The following is a 20,128-nucleotide window of genomic DNA, read 5'->3' on the forward strand; positions in this document are numbered from 1 at the left end:
CACGTTTTACGTATTTATACGTTCTACCAGTGTAGTAGAGCACGGGACACGTTATTAATACGTTTTTTATAGACTAGCGGTAGAATGCGGGTAACGTATAAATACGTAAACTAAAGTTATCGTAATTTTACTGAACGTTGCCATTTGCGCAAAAAATTAGCAAAAATGGCCCATGCCACCTGTTAGCGAGCGATAAAAACTACCCACAAACAATGTGTTAACCGTACCTCTGCTATGCTTTCCATTGGCTAATCAGGGAGATATGCAAATTAACTGCCAACAAAGATGGCGGCTGGCAGCCATGCAGCTGAAGAGAGCAGGAGGCTTGCTTGCTCCAGTGATGGAGGAAGCCAAGGTTCCCTGCTTGCCGCGGCCTGCTCTAAGCTCCGAAAGCAACAGCTCCAAAAGCAACAAAGTTTCACTTATAGAAGCCAAACAAACCCCAGATACCTGCTTTCAGCCAGCCACGGCCTCAGAGCTGGGAGCACCAGTGAAGGCAACAGAGTTTCAATTATAGAAGGTAAATAAATCCCAGAATAGAAAGAAAAAGAAAAAAAGGAGAGGCTGGGAGCTTCAGTCTCAGGCCAGCCTGAAAACGGCCCTCAGCCCCTCACCCAGACTGGCCAGGCACCCCAGTGGGGAACCCCACCCTGAAGGGGGTGTGGCCAGCCTAAAAACATCCATCAGCCCCTCATCCAGGCTGGCCAGGCACCCCAGTGGGGACCCCCACCCTGAAGTGGGTGTGACCAGCTGCAAAAAGCCATCATCCCCTCACCCAGGCTTGCCAGGCACCCAAGCGGGACCCCCACCCTGATCCAGGACACCCTTCAGGGCAAACCAGCCAGCCCCAGGCTTCTATCCTATATAGTAAAAGGGTAATATGCAAACTGATCCTAACTGCAGAAAGAATGGGAATGACTGGTCACTATGACACACACTGACCACCAGGGGGCAGACGCTTAATGCAGGAGCTGCCCTCTGGTGGTCAGTGCACTCCCACATGGGGGAGCTCTGCTCCGCCACAAGCCAGGCTAATGGCTGCTAGTACAGCGGTGGTGGTGGGAGCCTCTCCTGCCTCCTCAGCAGCGCTAAGGATGTCCAACTGCATTTTAGGCCTGCTCCCCGCTGGCAAGTGGACATCCCCCGAGGGCTGCCAGGCTGCCAAAGGGATGTCTGATTGCCAGCTTAGGCCCAATCCCCCGGGGAGCAGGCCTAAGCCACCAGGTGGTCATCCCCTGAGGGGTCCCAGACTGCGAGAGGGAACAGGCCGGGCTGAGAGACACCCCCCTCCCCCCCCCACCGAGTGCATGTATGTATATATAAGCCCAAGTGACCAGAACAACTGATCACTATGATGCACACTGACCACCAGGGGGCAGACGCTCAACACAGGAGCTGCCCCCAGCCCACAGGCGCCAATCACTGATGGGACCTGCCAGCCAAACTCCTGGTCCCTCCCCCCCAGCCAGCAGGTCCTGATCGTCCCGATCAGGGCCGGGCCCTGGGCTGGGACATGGAACTGGGGGTGGGTGGCAAGGGAAGGAGGAGGCAGGGAGGTAGGGAGGCGGGGAACCTGATTGGCCCTGATCTCCAGCCAGGCCTAGGGACCCCACCTGTTCATGAATTTCATGCACCGGGCCTCTAGTTGTATACTGTAAGAGGTAGGGGTCAAACTTCATTTTTTGCATATGGCTACCCAGTTGTACCAGTAGTATTGGTTGAATTACTCTTGTTTCTCCCTGAGTTGTCTTGGCACTCTGGTTGAAAATCAATTGAACATAAATGTGAGAGTATATTTCTGGACCCTCAATTCTATCCCACTGATTAATATATATGTCTACCTTTATGTGATGACAACAAATTCTTCATTACTGTAGCTTTGTAGTAAATTTTCAAATCAGATTTAAGAAGGGCAATTCCTCCCATTTCTCTTTTTAAAGAGAGCTTTGCCTACTCTGTGTCCCATAAATTTCCATATGAATTTTAGAATCAGCTTGTCAGTTTCTGCAAAGAAATCAGCTGGAATTGATGGGGACTGCACTACATCTGTAAATTAGTTTGCCATCTTAATATCAAGTCTTCTAATCATAACATGGAATGTCTTTCCTTTTATTTAAGTTTCTAAAATTTTCCATTCAACAATACTTTTGCAGTTTTTAGAGTATAAATTTTTTACTTTTGTTAAATTTATTACAAAGCACTTTATTGCTTTTAGTGCTGTTGTACACAGAATTTTCTTAACTTCATTTAGTATTATTCACCAAAGATATATAGACCCACAATCAATGTTTGTATATTGATTTTAAATCCTGCAACTTTGGTGAACTCATTTATCAGTTCCGGTAGTTTTTAGTGGATTCCTTAAGATCTTGTACACGCAAAATTTCGTCATCTGCAAATATTGACAGCTTTACTTTTTCCTGTCCAATCTAATTGCCTCTAGACCAGTGGTTCTCAACCTTCCTGATGCCGTGACCCTTTAATATAGTTCCTCATGTTGTGGTGACCCCCAATTTCATTGTTACAAATTGAACATAATTAAAGCATAGTGATTCATCACAAAAACAATATGTAATTATATATGTGTTTTCTGATGTCTTAGGCAACCCACAAGTTGAGAACCACTGCTCTAGACCAAGCATGTCAAACTCGCTGCTGGTGGATAATATGCCTTGTTTATTTAAACGAGGCATATGGCCCAGTGGTCGCAAGTTTGACATGCTTGCTCTCGATTTTTTGAGTGATAAATGAATAAACAACTTAATAATTGGATAGGTTGAACTCAATTATTATATAGATTCATTTTTAAAATAAAAATAAGGAAAAGAAAAAAGTGCTATAGAAGAAAAAGAAAACAGAATAAATGCCACCAAATTAGGAGGCAAGATATCTAATCCCCACATCATTATTAATTAGCTGTGTGATCCTCAGCAAGTTTCTAATTCTCTTCTGATTATATATTCTATTTTTCAAATCTTTTCTCCATTTGGCAAACCTGTTAACTTCTGGGGATATATAAAGAGTAGCTTTCCTTAGTTTATTCAGCATTACAACCATTATTTTTTCTATATATATATCAATCATCTTCCTCCTTTTCCATTTTCCCTCAGAAAAGAGAATAAAGTTACCAAAGCAAAAGAGCATACTAAAAGTTATCTTCACAAGGAGAGAAATATAACTCTCCAAAAAGGCACAATATAAGACATTGAGAGATTTTAGGCAATTATAAAGAATTATCTTCTTGAGAACAAGCTGAAATATAAACACTATAGAGGTTTGTGCAAGACATGGGTATAAATGAGCAAAAAGATGAAGCCTTTACTCTGCCTAGTACTGTATTAACACTTTAAAGCTATGACTAAAGAATAGTCAATAAAGATATAAAACATGGCAAGAGTAAGTTTTAAAAATATACATTATCTAGTTTTACCACAAAGATTATGTTTTAAAATAAAAGTTTTAGGTAACTTTTAAAAATTATAATTTTGATTAAAATGGCAAAAGTATCTCCTGACATATAAACTACATTACATTTTTCTGCCAAACATTAATTAGACACCTTCCTTCTGCCTCTGCTAATGCTGATGATACCAGAATATTAACTAACGCTTAAACATTTTTAATTTCAAGTGTTTTGGAACCTCAGTTTTAATCTCTGACATAAAGGAAGAGGACTATCCAAATAAGTACCAGAGTCATCTTTTTCCTTATGACACTGTAGGGAACTCAGAGAAACTTTGGCTGCATCTGGGAAATAGTTTTCTTCATTTACAGCTGTTTTAGAAGTCTGGACATACTGTTCTGTTTCTTTAATATGTATCTTAGGGTTACTCAATTTGTTAGCATCATTTTTCTTGAATTGGGCTGGTTTGTGCTTCTGAAAACTCTGCTTCATTTTCTCAGTTGCATTCATAGCTTTCCCAAACACTGGGGCACTTTCTTCATCAGAGGAATATCTGTCAAGGCAAACACTTTTCTTCATTACAATTTTCTGAGTGGTTTGCAAGTCAACATTTCTATTATGATCTAAAGAAGTATTTGGTGGCTCGACTCTAGCATCAGAGGCCTTTACTATCATGTTTTTGACAGAATAGGGTATAGAAGTATTCACTTTATAGTTTTCTGGAAACAGCTGGTCTCCTTTTAGAACTTTAGAGTTCCTAGATTCCTTTTGCACATAAATTCCTAGATCCTCTGAAAGATGAGATGGACAATCAGAACTACTGCTAGCCTTACAAGATTCTTTTACTGTGTGTAAAGAAGTCAGGTCTGGCTGTACATTGCCCAGAGGATGTAATGATTTTATAAGTATTCGTTCCTTTAAAGGCAGATCCTGACTATGTAAGTTAGTAATGCCAGAAAGTAGATGCTCTTCAGGATTAGTCTTTTGAAGATCCCAACTGAACACTTTATTTGTGGTGCACCATTCTGAGTCACATGACGATTGTCCTGGGATATGTTTAAAGCTATGAGGGATGGCTGTTTCAAGTCCTGATTTTAAGCCATGAGAGCAAGTATTCCTTGGAATAGCTGGAGAATTACTAAAAGAAGTTCCCTCCCAATCAATGCTGCTCAAGTGTAGATCAGCAATCGTCGACACATTATGGGATGAGATATTTGGTTGACTAGATTCTGAAATTAGAGATTTACTGGCAGCTGTAATTTGCTGTGAAGCCAAAGGTTTTGAAGAAGACATTAACTGTTCTTGAGTATTCATACAGAGAGCATCTTCAGATAAAAGCAAGCTCTTCAATGACGCAGAAATAGATTCCTGGGGTAATGCCGAATCAGGGAAAATTTCCAAATTTAACTGGGAATTCTGTTTAGAAGAGATTTCACATGTGGGTTTTAAAGTTATGAGTGACTGAAAACTCATCTCATCTGTCTGTGGCAAATTATTTTCTTTAGGCTTAGTTTTCATGCCTGAAAAGAAAAATACAATATAATTAAAACCTGTTTTATTTGACTTAACTTGAATAAACAAATAAACTAAACAGTTCAGATTGAAAACTATATAAGCAATTTTTGCATTTTTGTCCCAGTGCATTCCTAGAAACTGTGTTGTAAGTAATTATAACAAAATAATTAAAAAGGATATATGCATCCTTATGTTCATAGCAGCAGCACAGTTTACCATTGGGAAGATCTGGAAACAGCCTAAGTTTCAGCAGCAGATGAACGGATTAGAAAACTGTGGTACATCTACACAATGGAATACTATGCTGTTGTAAAAGAGAAGGAATTCTTACCATTTCCAACAGCATGGATGGAATTGGAGAGCATTATGCTAAGTGAAATAAGCCAGTCAATGAAAGAAAAATACCACATGATCTCACTCATTTATGGATAATAAAGACCATTATAAACTGATGAACAAAAATAGATACAAAAGCAGAGCAGCATTGAACAGACTGTAAAACTACAGCGGGAAGGCTGGGGAGGGTTGGGGGGCGGGGAGGGTGGGGTAAGAGATCAACCGAAGGACTTGTATGCATGCATATAAGCATAACCAATGGACACAAGACACTGGGAGGTAGGGGAGGCTGGGGAATGTCAAGGGGGGGAAAAAAAGGAGACATATGTAATACTCTTTGTAATATTTTAAGCAATAAAACAAAATTAAAAAACAAACAAAATAATTAATGACAACATATTATAAAATATTTTCTTCCAGAAACAATGTTTGATTGAATTTTCTTCCTTAGTTTTTCTGGGAAATAAAGAAAATGTATTTATAATCCAAAATATATTACATATACTACTTGCTCAATAAGTGGTTGGTGTAATTACTATTATTAACACTTGATTAACTTATCAGACACATATGAGAATGGTTTACTCTTGGCTTTTCAGCTTTAATAGTGTATCAAGACAAAGAAGCAAGTTCTTATATAGAACTTTCAGCAAAATTTAGACAATATTGACTCGTGTAGAACAGATAGCTCCTCTACAACAGCTGTGTGTGGCTATCAAATGAGATACTTACTTTTCTTTTTCTTCTCTTTAATTTCTAACTTTTGTTTGTGGTAAACAGCAACAATCTCTGGAAAAGCTGCTTCAAATAATGATTCTTCTTCTATTGTTTGTAGAACTAATTCTCCATATTTATCTTCTATAGCATAATGTTCTAAAAGATTAAAAATACAGTAAAACAGCCTTAATTACAGATATGAAAAATTCAATTTTCCAGGTAACAAAGTTTACCAGGTAAACTAAGTCATCCACAATGGATGATTTATTGCAAATATTGCTTTATAACATCTCTATTCTAATAATCTGCTGATTCTAGTATAGAATTGATTTTCTTCTGCCTAACAAGAGTTGGAAGATTTTTTTTTATATCCTTCATTGTTTAAAGTATTACATATGTCTCCTTTGTCCCCCATTGACCTATCCCCGGCCATTCCCACCCCCCAGCACATGCCCTCACCCCCTACTGTCTGTTTCTATGGGTTATGTTTATATGCATGCATACAAGTCTTTTGGTTGCTCTCATACTCCCCAGTCCTCACCCCCCTACCCCCCACCCCCACCTTCCCTTTGAGGTTGGACAGTCTGTTTGATGCTTCTATGTCTCTGGATCTATTTTTGTTCATCAGTTTATGTTGTTCATTATATTCCACAAATAAGTGAGATTGTGTGATATTTATCTTTCTCTGACTGGCTTATTTCACTTAGCATAATGCTCTTCAGGTCCATCCATGCTGTTGCAAATGGTAAAAGTTCCTTCTTCTTTATAGCAGCTAGTATTCCATTGCGTAGAAGTACCACAGTTTTCTAATCCACTTGTCTGCTGATGAGTACTTAGGCTGGTTCCAAATCTTAGCTATTGTAAATTGTGCTGCTATGAGCACAGGGGTGCATATATCCTTTCTGATTGGTATTTCTGATTCCTTGGGATATTTCCTAGAAGTGGGATCACTGGGTCAAATGAGAGTTCCATTTTTCATTTTTTGAGTAAACTCCATACTGGCTGTACCAGTCTGCATTCCCATCAGCAGTACACGAGGGTTCCTTTTTCTCCACATCCTCTCCAAGTCTTGTCGTTTGTTGATGATAGCCATTCTGGCAGGTGTGAGATGGTACCTCATTGTTTTGATTTGCATCTCTCAGATGACTGTGACTTTGAGCATGTTTTCATATGTCTCTTGGCCTTCTGTATGTCCACTTTCAAAACCTGTCTATTTAGGTCCTTTGCCCATTTTTTTTTTATTGGATTGTTTATCTTCATTTTGTTAAGTTGTATGAGTTCCCTATAAATTTTGAAGATTAAACCCTTGTCAGATATAACATTGGCAAATATGTTCTCCCATGCAGTGGGCTTTCTTGTTGTTTCATTGATGGTTTCTTTTGCTGTGCAGAAGGTTTTATTTTGATGTAGTCCCATTTGTTTATTTTCTCCTTAGTTTCCATTGTCCTAGGAGCTGTATCAGTAAAGATATTGCTATGACATATTTCTGATATTTTGCTGCCTATGGATTTTTCTAAGATTTTTATGGTTTCCTGTCTTACGTTTAAGCCCTTTATCCATTTTGAGTTTATTTTTGCATATTTCTGCCTGCCAGCCTGGTCACCCCCACTTGCCCCCCCGCCAGCCTGGTTGCCCCCAACTGCCCGCATCTGCCGGCCTGGTTGCCCCTAACTGCCCACCCTCGCCAGCCAGGTCGCCCTTTACTGCTGCCCCTGCTGGCCTGGTCGCCCCCAAGAGACTGTTTTGACTCCATTGTATGTTCTTGCCTCCTTTGTCAAGTATTAATTAAGCATAATGGCTTGGGTCGATTTCTGGGTTCTCTCTTCTGTTCCATTGGTCTATAAGTCTGATCTTGTGCTAGTACCAGGCAGCTTTGAGAACAGTAGCTTTGTAATATAGCTTGATATCTGGTATTGTGATCCCTCCAACTTTGTTCTTCTAGGAGGAGATTACTTTTAAATTAGAACTTTAAAGTCTCTTGTTTCAGAGGCAGAAGGAGCAGCGTAGAGAATAAGTCTTTGTGTAGGTAAGGTTAAATGGTTTAGTTCAGTATAATAAGTGTTTAAGACCCAGATAAAGAATGGGAATAGACAGTTGACTAAAACTTCAATATTAACTTTCTTTAGTGGTGTCTAATGAAAAGAACAGGATTGAAAGGGTCTTCAAAAATATTACAGTAGTCCCCTTTATCCATGGGGTTATAAACCCCATCAGCAGTGCATGAGATCTCCAGTGAATACCTGAAACCACCAATAGTATCAAACCCCATACATACTATGTTTTTTTCTATACACATATACTTATGGTAAAGTTTAATTTATAAATAGGCACAGTAAGAGATTAACAACAACAATAATAAAATAGAATGATTATAGCAATGTACTATCATTAAAGTTATGTGAATGTGGTCTCTCTCTCAAAATATCTTATTGTAGTATACTCACCTGTCAACTCAAGGAAGCACTCTAAAGCTTCTCTTTGGTATGCCCAAATGCATCACTACTCTTGCGCTTTGGAGCCATTATTAAGTAAAATAAGGGTTACATGAACACAATCACTGCAATACTGTGACAGTCAATCTGATGACTGAGATGGCTACTATGTGACTAATGGGTGGGCTGCATATACAGCCTAAATATGCTAGACAAAGGGATGTTTCATATCTCAGGCAGAACAGAGCAGGAAATCACAAGAATTTATCAGAAAGGCACATAATTTAAAACTTATGAATTGTTTATTTCTGGAATTTCCCAGTTAATATTTTTGAACTCTGACTGACTGCTGGTAACTAAAACCATGTTAAATGTAACCCCCTGATAAGGGGTTTATACTGTACTATTTTCCAGATTTTATCAATCTTTTGAAGATATACCCAGGCTTAGTGATAAATGAAAATGAGAGGGTTTATATGTAAATTCACAATAAGATATATAAGTAACAGTCTAAATTTTTGCATTTATCCTACATGAGGGAAAATAGCTCAAGAGAGGCCAAACTCTAATGAAAATATTAGTTGATGAGTATAATAAAGTAGAAATAATAGAAATCGGTGACTTTAAGGTGTTTCTCAGTTAAACTAGCTTGGGGTACATTTTCCCCTTAAAGGACAGCTCCCACAAAGATAAGTGAAAGTGGGCATCCAATCCTCAGTTCTAGACAGATCTGCACGGCCAAAGTGGGTTAATGTCACTTTCCTTCCTGAAAATAGACTAAGGTTTGTGGGACTGCTTCCAAGCAGTTTTCAAAATTCTTCAGCTTTCTATCTTCTTCTTATTGCTTAGAACAGTTTATCTAATTCTTTATTGATTTCATTCTTCAAGTTACCTACAACTTAAACCTTCACTGATAAATCTACTCTCTCACTCATTCACCCATAATCACACAATATAATCTCAATGCCAAACAGAAATGAAACTGGGATTATTTTCCATTTAAATAATCTGTGTTTTTCTTGCCTTTGGTTTTGGTGCTAATTCAAGTTTACTGTATTTCTGTCTATAACAAAAATAAGAGTAAGACAACTAAAAATTCCCATGAAAACTAAAGAGTAAGAAAATGAGAGGAAGAGTACCCCACAGTGAAATCCAATGAGCAGACCATTTGTAGCAGTATTTTCTTGAAAAATACCAAACCAAACTATCTCCATATTATATTTTAAACATTAAGTACTAAAGAAATGCCAATTTAAGACATTAAAATAAAATTATTTGAAGTCTTTAATCTTTACTATTAGTCAAAGCCTATTTAAATAGCACAGGGAAACTATGAAATTAACCCTGGGTACATATTTCTTCTCTACTTTTTACATACATACATATACTTTACATATGTGTACAATATTTGCTAAACATATATGGTTTAATGTTATAAAAGCTGCTTAAACTGCTTAAAATGATACATACCAGGCTTTTCCCACTCTATTTCAAAGCAATGAACTCCATTTCTGATCCGGTTTTTAACAATTCTGAAAAACAAATTCATCTAATGAAGTTCAATTGCATGAGTAACTTGTAAGTTTTCAATTTATAGATTGAATAATTAAATATGCATTGATTCTTATTCTATTTTTATAATATTAAAAATATTGTGAGGAATAACCACATTGTTATTCAACTAACTTATACAAAAGATTTTATTGTTAGGGGTATAGGGCTTATAATTATTAGAGTGTATGAGTAGATTGTTCATTATTATTCAGTGTACCACTTTTTCATAATAATTTTTGTTTTAAAGTCTATTCTGTTTCTGTTCATTTTTCTACATCACTTTGGTAAATATTTGCCTGGCAAATCTTTTAAGTCTCCTTATTTTCTAACTTAGTGTATATTCTGTACATGCCCTATAAGAATATTGATGCCGAAACCAGTTTGGCTCAGTGGATAGAGTGTCGGCCTGCGGACTGAAAGGTCCCGGGTTCGATTCCGGTCAAGGGCATGTACCTGGGTTGCGGGCACATCCCCAGTGGGAGATGTGCAGGAGGCGGCTGATCGATATTTCTCTCTCATTGATGTTTCTGACTCTCTATCTCTCTCCCTTTCTCTCTGTAAAAAAATCAATAAAATATATTAAAAAAAAAAAAAGAATATTGATGAATTTTGTTTACTCATCCAATAAAATGTCTTTTAATAAATGAGATTAATCTACTTACATTTATTGTGATTACTAACATAGTGGAACTTATTCCTGTTTCTTATTTTGTGTTTTCTGTTACCAAGCTTTTTCTTCACTACTTCCCACTTCCTCCTTCTTATACTTTTTTGGCTTGGTAATTTTGTGTGTGCTTTTTTTTTAAGCCCTTACCTGAGGAGATGTGTATTGATTTTAGAAAGAGAAGGGAGAAGGAGAGAGGGAGAAACATCGATGTGAGAAATATCAATTGGTTACCTCCTGTATGTGCCCTGCCCAGAATCGAACCATAACCTTTTGGTGTAGGGGACAGTGCTCCAACCAACTGAACCACCAGGCCAGGGCTTGGTTTGATAGTATTATTTTAAGAACTGGTTTAGAAGATACTGGATTTCTAAAGTTTTAGTGGTTACCATTATATGTCTACACATATACTTTGGAGTTTATGATCATATTTTAACGATCAAGCATTATGCAGATATTTATATACATATTTTTTCCAGTCAGTTTATTAATTTGGCTATGTTTTATCAATTTTGTGCTGACCACTATTTCTTGTTATCTACATTTTCCCTCTGGGTTCAGTTTTCTTCTTGCTGAATGAAGTACATCTTTTAATAGTGCTTTTAATGAGGACCTGTGAATGGTAAACTCTTAGTCTTCATGTGTATGAAAACGCCTTACCAACCAGTGAATAATATTTTAATAATGTTTAGGCTGCCAATTATTTTTATTCAAAGTTTTAAAATGTTATCCTGTCATCTCTTGACATCTATTACTATTATGAAAGATGTGTGCTATCTCATTGTCTTTTCTTTGTTGTTTATCTTTTTTCTTTAATACTTTCCTGCAAACTTTTTATTTTGAAAGTTTCAAACCTTTAGAAAGCTTGCAAGAATAGTGCAAAGATCACTGACATACCCTTCACTGAGGTCCCTCTATTCACTTTACACTTTTGTTCCTTTTTTGGTCACTGAAATAGTTATCTGGTTAAGCTTGGCTATATCTTATTATACTATTGATTTCTTTTAATCTATTATAACTATGTATTCGAAGCAGGAAAGTATGTCAGAGTGTGAAGTTATTATGTTAGCTTGGCTGTAAGCCCTGACTAAGCTTTTATTTATTCCGGGAGACCTTTCCTTTATCTTTATAAAGATACTAGAGGCCCGGTGCACGAAATTCGTGTACAGTGCGGGGATGGGGGGTGGTATGTGTCCCCTCAGCCCAGCCTGCACCTTCTCCATTCCGGGACCCTTTGGGGGATGTCCGACTGCCAGTTTAGGCCCAATCCCAGGGCTCGGGCCTAAACCAGCAGCCAGACATCCCTTTCACAATCCGGGACCGCTGGCTCCTAACTGCTCACCTGCCTGCCTGTCTGATTGCCCCTAACTTCCCCCCACTGACAGCATGATCACCCCTTACTGACACCCCTGCTGGCCTGGTTGCCAACTGCCCCCCTGCTGGCCTGGTCGCCCCCAACTACTCCCCCCCACTGGCCTGGTTGCCCCATGCAGCCTGCTGTTCAGTCGTTTGGTCATCCCTCACTAACCCCCCCTACTGGCCTTGTTGCCCCACGTTGCCTGCCAGCCTGCTGTTTGGTTGTTACTGTTACTGTGACAGCATCCTGGGTAATTTGCATATTCCTCTATTATTAGTATAGATTAAGAAGAAAATTTTAGATCATAAGATATTCAAATGCAAACACACACAAAATTCATACCGAATTGGCTGTAGTTGATTAGAGTGTCTTCTACCAAGTTTTCTTTCTATCATGTCATAGTGGGTCAAAAGTACCAACAATTTCTCACATGCATAGTGATTGGGCCAATCCATTTTTTCAAGAGTAAATCTCTGTAAATATAATAAAAATAAAATAAGATTTTCTTATCTCTTGGAGACAAAGAGCACTCAGATGATATTATTTTTTCCTTCAGAATGAACATTAAAGTAGTATCACTGACAGCACAATGAGCCTCCTAAAGAGTCATTAGTACATAGTAATTAAGGGTGACGGTTCTCCATTGGTATGTCAGCATGATATTTCCTAGATGTTGGGTAAGTTACTTAACTTCTCTCAGCCTCAGGTAAAACATAACCCAGCTCACAGATTATGAAGATTAAGTCACATTATATGTAATGTGTTTTTAAAAAAAGCAAATTTTAAATGTTCAATAATTGTTTACCATTATTATTTCTGTTGTTGATAGGAATAAGCAAGAAGTAGTTATAATTTACTGAGCCACTGTTTCCCTAGCCACTCTATTAGAGTTAATATAAATAATCTCATTTAATCCTCATAGTGACTTTGTAAGATAATATTATTTCTATTTTGAGGATAACACATATCCAGTGTCACACAGTGAGTGATAGACTATCCAAATCTAAATTTATATAACTGATTACAAATCACAATGTCCGTGCAAATTAATATACCAGTACTTGATCCTGACATTCTTTGGTTATCAGCCCCTCTCTCCCAATATACCGCTGAATACAATATATCTGTACAAGGTATTTAAGGTGTTTTCTAACAAACAGCATAATTACAATTTGCCTTATGGTCTGCAAAGTACAGTTACTATGTAGCAAAGAAATGAAGACTAGAAATAAATGCTGAAAAAAGCATGGGTGCCAATAGCAGACCATTCAAAGTGATTATCCTTTCTATCTCCTACTATTCAACTTCATACTGTAAAGAATTTATTTTCAGATACCTGAAACAATAATAAATCAGGTCTTTGGTACCTGACTGCCTTTACCAATTTATCCTTGTTCAAAAGGAATTCTTGAATAACCTAACAAGAGAAAAGAAAATAGGAATTGAGATTTCAAACTTTTTTAAAAAAAAACTTCTGAAATAAACACACTTGAATTATTAGTTAATACCTCATGGAATGGGAATCCTTCACAACTGCAAGCTTTTCTGAAAATAGATTATATACATGTTGTTAATACAATCAGACTAAAACCATATCTCATCTAATCTCTAATTTAATGAAAAATGTCTGTATAGTATCTCAGTCATCAAGTTTCACTTTGAATAACTATTATATTACCATCTCCTGAAATGGCCTATATTTTTAGTAAATTCAAGAAAAGGATTTTGTAAAATGTTATTAATTTAGACATGGGGGAAGGCTATATGGAAATAATTCAACCACAGGTATATAAAATAGGTCATGCCAGAAAAGAATGAGTTAAAAACAAAACTTACTTCTTAATATTGTTCTCTATTGTAATCAGTTGCCTGTCCTGCTCTGTTCGGTGCCACTCACAGGGACAACAGTATTCATAATCATGTGGTTCACAATATCGATCAGTTTGACATAATTTGCATCCATTATGTTCATGATCCTTAGGTGAACCTTTAGGGAGGTATAAGAAAGTATGATTTTCACTGCTTTTTAGAATTATCTTCTATTATACTTTTTTTTCTTGCACTTACCCATTTTCAAAAATGAATACTGCCTAGCAGAGTGCCTGGCTTTCAACATATTTAGGTCTCTATTTGTCTTACTATGTTTTCATTAACATTATTACATTATAGATGAAATCATGGAAGAAAATTATGGAAGAGAATAATGCACACTATAGTAATCTTTAAGGTGTAGTAGATCCTAAGCTATTACTATCACATGACACTTTGTTTCTGTAAATTCCATGATCTGAAAGTGTTAATTTGTAACTTGAAATTATACATTCATAATAATCAACAATGGAAAAGTTTGTGGTTAATTTGATAGCTAAATTCAAGAAAAGTAGGCTATAATTATTAGTATTAAAAAAGATTATTTACTTTATAGAATAATTCATAAACTGTTGTCCTTAATTAAAATATTAAAAGAATACAGCAATAAATTACCTCTTTTAGTGTCTAGCTCTAAGTTACCTGTATTACTATTTTTAAATTATGCTTGGAACATGAACAAATTATGACTGTGACAAAGGTGTGGGATCCTAGTTCCCTTTAAAAGGAAAGCATGACCATCTTCAACATTGTTTTGAGAATACAGAAGAGCATACATAACTGATATGAACTAAAATTACCATTTATAAGTTATCAAGAAAATAGAGAATGGAGAATCTTATCCATAAAAAATTTTTTCTTCCATGATTTCATCTATAATGTAATAATGTTAATGAAAACATAGTAAGACAAATAGATAAATGCCATGGCTAGTGTGACTTGGTTGGGTGGAGTGTCATCCCTTGCACCAAGGGGGGTTTGATCCCTGAGTCATGGTGGGTATGAGAGGCAACTAATTGATGTTCTTCTCTCTCACATCGAGAAAGACTCTCTCTTCCTGTCTCTCCCTCTTCCTCTCTCTCTAAAATCAATGGAAACATACCCTCAGGTGAGAATTAAAAAAAAAAAAAGACAAATACATAAAGCAGAATTTCTTTTAAAAGATGAGCTAACATGATCTCAATCTCTGCTGAAAGTGGAAGACCTTTCTAATCTACTGTGTATCAGTGACATCTTTTTTTTTCTTCCAAAACTAATAAAGAGAAACCAAGCTATTTTCAAAAATAATGAACATGTTTTAGAAATTAGTTTCCAGGCACTATCTTCACACAATCAAAATGCACTAGAGGACAATTAAGAATCATTTAAATATATAAGTGTAAATCACTGTTAAAGAAACAGATAGTTTCAATTCCATTTTCCCCAATACTATTAGTGTATTTTTTCCCTTAAAATAGATTTCTATATTAAAAACATAATTTTAAGATCTAAGTAATTTGGATTCATAGTTTGAAACTGTACTGGTTCTATATTTATCATTTATGTCACTTCATTTCATTCAACTAACATTTACTGAGTGCCTATTATGTATATATGACAACTCCTGACTCTGAGGATTCCCAATCTAGCGGGAAAGATAATATAAAATGTACCTATAAGAACAGGGGTGAAAATGTGGGTTTCTGACACTAATCCTCCAAGATATCATTCCCTATGGCTGCTTACCTGGATGGGAACACACAGAGCAGTGAGCCAGTTTTTTAATAACTAGTGGTTGTTGATTAGAGTTACAAGGTTTTTCTTCACTCCACTGAGTAAACCTTTAAAAGAAAATGGCTTTAAAAAGAAAAACAAACACACACAAAAACACCCCCAAGGTCACCAAAGTGCCATGTTCTCAAATATCAGGTTATTCTGTTCCCTTCCAACCTACCAACTTATTTTCCCTTTGGTGGTAGATAAAGTTACTGCCCAAATTAAAAAAACCCTCCCTCAATCAACGTACCTCAATTTTTAGATGTGTTCCCCAAGACAGAATTCCAACAGGAGAGGAAAAAGAGTGTCAGAGCAGGGGAGAGGGAGAGAGAGAAAGAATGTGTGTGTGTGTATTGATATATTCATTCAGCCTTTATTTTTAAAAAAGAATCTTCACTTAAGCATACATATAGGGAGAATGGTTCATATAAATTTGTTTTTTATATCTTTTCTAAGTGCCAGAGTATAAAACAAAGAGAATCATGTACACGAACACTTCTGTATATCAAAATAAGGGTTAAGGGCAAAGTATAACACTAAATAAAACATGGAGTTTCTGGGTAAGAACTGTTTAAAAAATCCAGATCATTTGAAATTGTCATTTTCTTATTCTCCTACCCAAACAGCAAAAACATTACTTGTTTAATGAAAGATTTTAAGAAAATGTACATTACTATTAAAAGGTCTACTAAATAAGTTTTTTAAAAATATATTTTTTTATTGATTTCAGAGAGGAAGGGAGAGGGAGAGAGAGATACAAACATCAACGATGAGAGGGAATCATTGATTAGCTGCCCCCTGCACACCCCCCACTGGGGATTAAGCCCGCAACCCAGGCATGTGCCCTTGACTGGAACCGAACCTGGGACCCTTCAGTCCACAGGCCAACACTCTACCCACTGAGCCAAACTGGCTAGGGCATAATAGTTAATTTTTCACTACAAGCTTCATGTCAACTTAAAACCACCAAGAGGATAAACATTACCATAAAATATAAGTTCTGAATTGTTCCTCTACTTACAGAAATTAAAGTTCTAATAAAAAACTAAATTATACCTTCAGTTTGCAATCTAGTAACTGGCACTAAGAATTATTATTTAGCTTTGGGAATTTCTAACGCACATACTACAAAGACCAACTACACGCTTGCTAAAAATTAGCATTAATTGATGCTGGCTGCTGGATAAATAATAGAGATTCAAATGTTAAAAATAAACAGGGAAGTCAGTCTAAGCTAATCAAAATTAAAACATAATTATAACAAAAAATGTAATTTCATTACTTTCAAATATCAAGACCAACATTTAATAAAATGTTGCCAAAAGTACAAATTTGCTGAAACTGTTTCAATAAGAATGACTTGTAGCTGGCCAAAGGCCATATTTGCTTGTTTTTCCCTCTTTGTATTAGTTTTCACAATTCCCAAATAATTCCTTAACTCACCTCTATGCCAAAGAATACCCTTTTCTCCTGCTTTGGCAAAGTAATCACTGATCTCAATAATGAATTTTTTGAAGGCTTAGATCTATCAATAGCTTTTCAGCTGAAAAAGAAGTATTGTAGGAAAAAGCACAGTAATTTGAAATTGTTTTCATCATCATTCCTTCTTGATTTCTACAACTTGTGTTTCCTTTCATGCACTCACCATCTCAAACCTAACCGGAAGCCAAGACGGGTTTAAGTCTCCAGTATTCTCATTCTTCCCTTTATTCACTCTATTTTATCACCCTTAATATTAATTTTTATAAACCACTGCTTTCATCAAGTAAATCTAGTTCACATGCTTGCAAAACTAAATAGCATAGTTTGTAAATTTCAATACGTTCCTTAACTGGTTCGAACCCTTAAATTGTTCAGTCTAAATTAATTTGAATAAATATATTCTTAAATGTATGGTTCTAGAACAAAGGAAGTAAAAGTTTTGATCAAGTGTTACTTATTAAATATTTGTAACAGATTAGGCATTTCATTTACAAAAATAAATTCAGTATCAAATTATTTTATAATAAAAATGATTTTAAGGATAAAATAAAATATTTTTAAGGATAAAATCATTTTAATGTTACATTATCTTTACTTGGTAGTAAAATAGTCTAAAATAGCCCATAGCAAATGCCCATGGTTATAAATAAACACATTTGACATCTACTTGTGTTTACAGTGAGCTAGTAATATTGAAAAAAATATATAGTATGGCTTAGGGTATATAGGGGTGGGTTTACAGTTATATGTGAAACACGGGAATTTATTCTTGCATTATTATTTATTAACTATTGTATTATTTTCCATATGAACAACTGTAAACCTACTTTTGCCAACCCTTTCTTTGAAAAATTTCAAAATAAAAATAAGTGATTTTCCTGCCTCTGCGGCAGCACCAAGGACCCCTAGGCGGACATACTGCGAGGGGTCCCGGACTATGAGAGGGCACAGGCTGGGCTGAGGGACTCCCCATCCCCACCCCCATCCCCCCCCCCCCCCCCCGCAAGTGCACGAATGTCATGCACTGGGCCTCTAGCATTCACTATAAAATTCAACAAGAATAAAAGTCTGATGTCCCAAGAAAACTTAATTTTTAGTTACCTCTGAAGTAAACTTTGCCCTTTCAAAATCTGTATAAGTTTTAATGCTTGCTCTTTTCCAACTCCAGGGACGCCCTTTCAGAAAAGGGGAAAGAAATTCAAATGTTAATCATTAGAAAATGAATAAAGTACATTAAGTCCATTCAAAAGTAGATCATGCAGCTGAAAGAATGCGGTAACTATATAATGATAGAAAAAGATGTGCAAAATACATTGCTGTGTGTAAGATGAAAACCACAGAATAGCCTATGGTGTGATCTAGATATGTAAGTGAAGTAACAATTATATTGTTAATCTATTCAAAGGAAGAAAGTCAGAGGATTACATACCAAACCACTGATAGTGTCTGTTTTAGGGGAAGGAAGAACAGAATTTTAGAGGGCAATAGCTTTCTTTGTTAATTATTTGGATAATATTTTTTATTTGAGCTAATTTTATGTTATATTTATAATCAGGAAAAAGCATGTTTATTTAATGATATGAAATTTAATATTTAAAGACCCAGATGTCAAAAGAGAACAAAAAAGAGTTCTAAGTTAAGAAAATTAAAATAAGCTAATACCCATTAAGCATAAATTCACATGACAATTTCTGATTTAAGTTGAGGCTTCCAGTAACTATACAAGTTTATGAATATGTCTTTATAAGCAAGTCTGTTGGTTAGCCAATATACACTAGAATAGACATACCAGTTTTACAATACTCCTCAAGCATCCTGAGTGCCTGCTGGCAAACCCTCTAACCTGAATACCCTTCCCAACCCACCAGGATCCTGCTACTAAAATGGTAGCACATGGCACAACAGATGGCAACCACAAGCCTATGTCCTCAGCATACCAGTTGCCAAATATTTTGTGTATCACCCTTCTTGTATCGGCACTTAGCTACATCTTAAATTTTTTGAGGACGAATCATCCTATATGATAAAAGGCTAATATGCAAATTGACCGAACGGCAGAACAACCAGTCACTATAACATGCACTGACCACTAGGGGCAGATGCTCAACGCAAGAGTTGTGCCCTGGTGGTCAGTGTGCTCCCACAGGGGGAGCACTGCTCAACCAGAAGCCAGACTCAAGGCTGGCAAGTGCAGCGATAAGGACCCCTCGGGGAATATCTGACTGTCAGCAGGGAGCGGGCCTAAGCCGGCAGGTGGACATCCCCCAAGGGGTCCTGGACTGTGAGAGGGCGCAGGACGGGCTGAGGGACCCTCTTCCCCCTCAGTGCATGAATGTCGTGCACTGGGCCTCTAGTCCTCCTATACTATAAAAGTTCAATATGTAAATCGACCAAACAGCAGAACGACCGGTCGCTATGACGTGCACTGACCATGCAGGAGCTGCCCCCTAGTGGTCAGTGCACTCAGCCAGAAGTCCTGAGCCAGGCTCACCACTGGTGAGTGCAGCGGCAATGGCAGGAAGGACCCCTCTAGTATTAGTATATAGTCTTAACAATCTTTAACTTTAAGAACAATATAAATAGATGGCAGTTTGGATTACAAAGAATACAAATGTTCAAAATAGCTAAGGCTAATGCATAATGTAATACCACTGTAGATAAAGTTGGTTTTTTACATTCAACATTGGACTGCTTCTAGTCTTTAAGCTTTAATAATTATATAAAGGAAATAGAAATTTTCTATTTCAGAATTACAATTATAATAAAATAATTTTTTTGTGTGTTATCTAAAAGTTTCATTCTTCCTTCTTCCTTTACTTATAAGTTTAAAAAAAAGTTGATTTCACCATCTGGTCACTGATGACATAAATTAGAAATTAGAGTTAATAATTTGACTTCCCTGCTATTTTTCCTATCTCCTAAGATCTGGCTAAAAAATATTATATGTCCTCCTTCTCTAGATGTCTCTTGGGGATAGAGTATACAGTATAGTATAATGAGGGATTCGGTAAGAAGAGATGATCAGTAGGGACATAATAATGGGA

General features: G+C 36.7%; 1 protein-coding gene across 5 annotated transcripts in view; it reads right to left on the bottom strand.

Moving 5' to 3' along the window:
- The window catches only part of GEN1 (GEN1 Holliday junction 5' flap endonuclease), a 53,793-nt gene that overhangs the window by 17,005 nt on the left and 16,660 nt on the right, over nt 1-20,128 (bottom strand). For 4 of the 5 annotated variants that reach the window (XR_004971931.1, XR_004971930.1, XR_004971932.1 and 1 more), the window contains exons 6-14: nt 18,186-18,259; nt 15,573-15,667; nt 13,815-13,965; nt 13,487-13,523; nt 13,315-13,395; nt 12,321-12,451; nt 9,874-9,935; nt 5,987-6,127; nt 3,691-4,923 (exon numbers count right to left, since the gene is read on the bottom strand). Coding sequence is in view for 2 of the 5 variants with exons in the window: in XM_036335285.1 (XP_036191178.1) it covers nt 3,691-4,923; nt 5,987-6,127; nt 9,874-9,935; nt 12,321-12,451; nt 13,315-13,395; nt 13,487-13,523; nt 13,815-13,965; nt 15,573-15,667; nt 18,186-18,259 (2,005 nt within the window). In the remaining 3 variants the exon portion in view is untranslated. Of the gene's footprint in view, nt 1-2,817; nt 4,924-5,986; nt 6,128-9,873; nt 9,936-12,320; nt 12,452-13,314; nt 13,396-13,486; nt 13,524-13,814; nt 13,966-15,572; nt 15,668-18,185; nt 18,260-20,128 lie in introns of those variants that run through there. The other variant, XM_036335286.1, reaches the window with a different exon arrangement.

This window comes from Myotis myotis, unplaced genomic scaffold, assembly GCF_014108235.1.
Source record: "Myotis myotis isolate mMyoMyo1 unplaced genomic scaffold, mMyoMyo1.p scaffold_m19_p_14, whole genome shotgun sequence".
Taxonomy (NCBI): Eukaryota; Metazoa; Chordata; class Mammalia; order Chiroptera; family Vespertilionidae; genus Myotis; species Myotis myotis.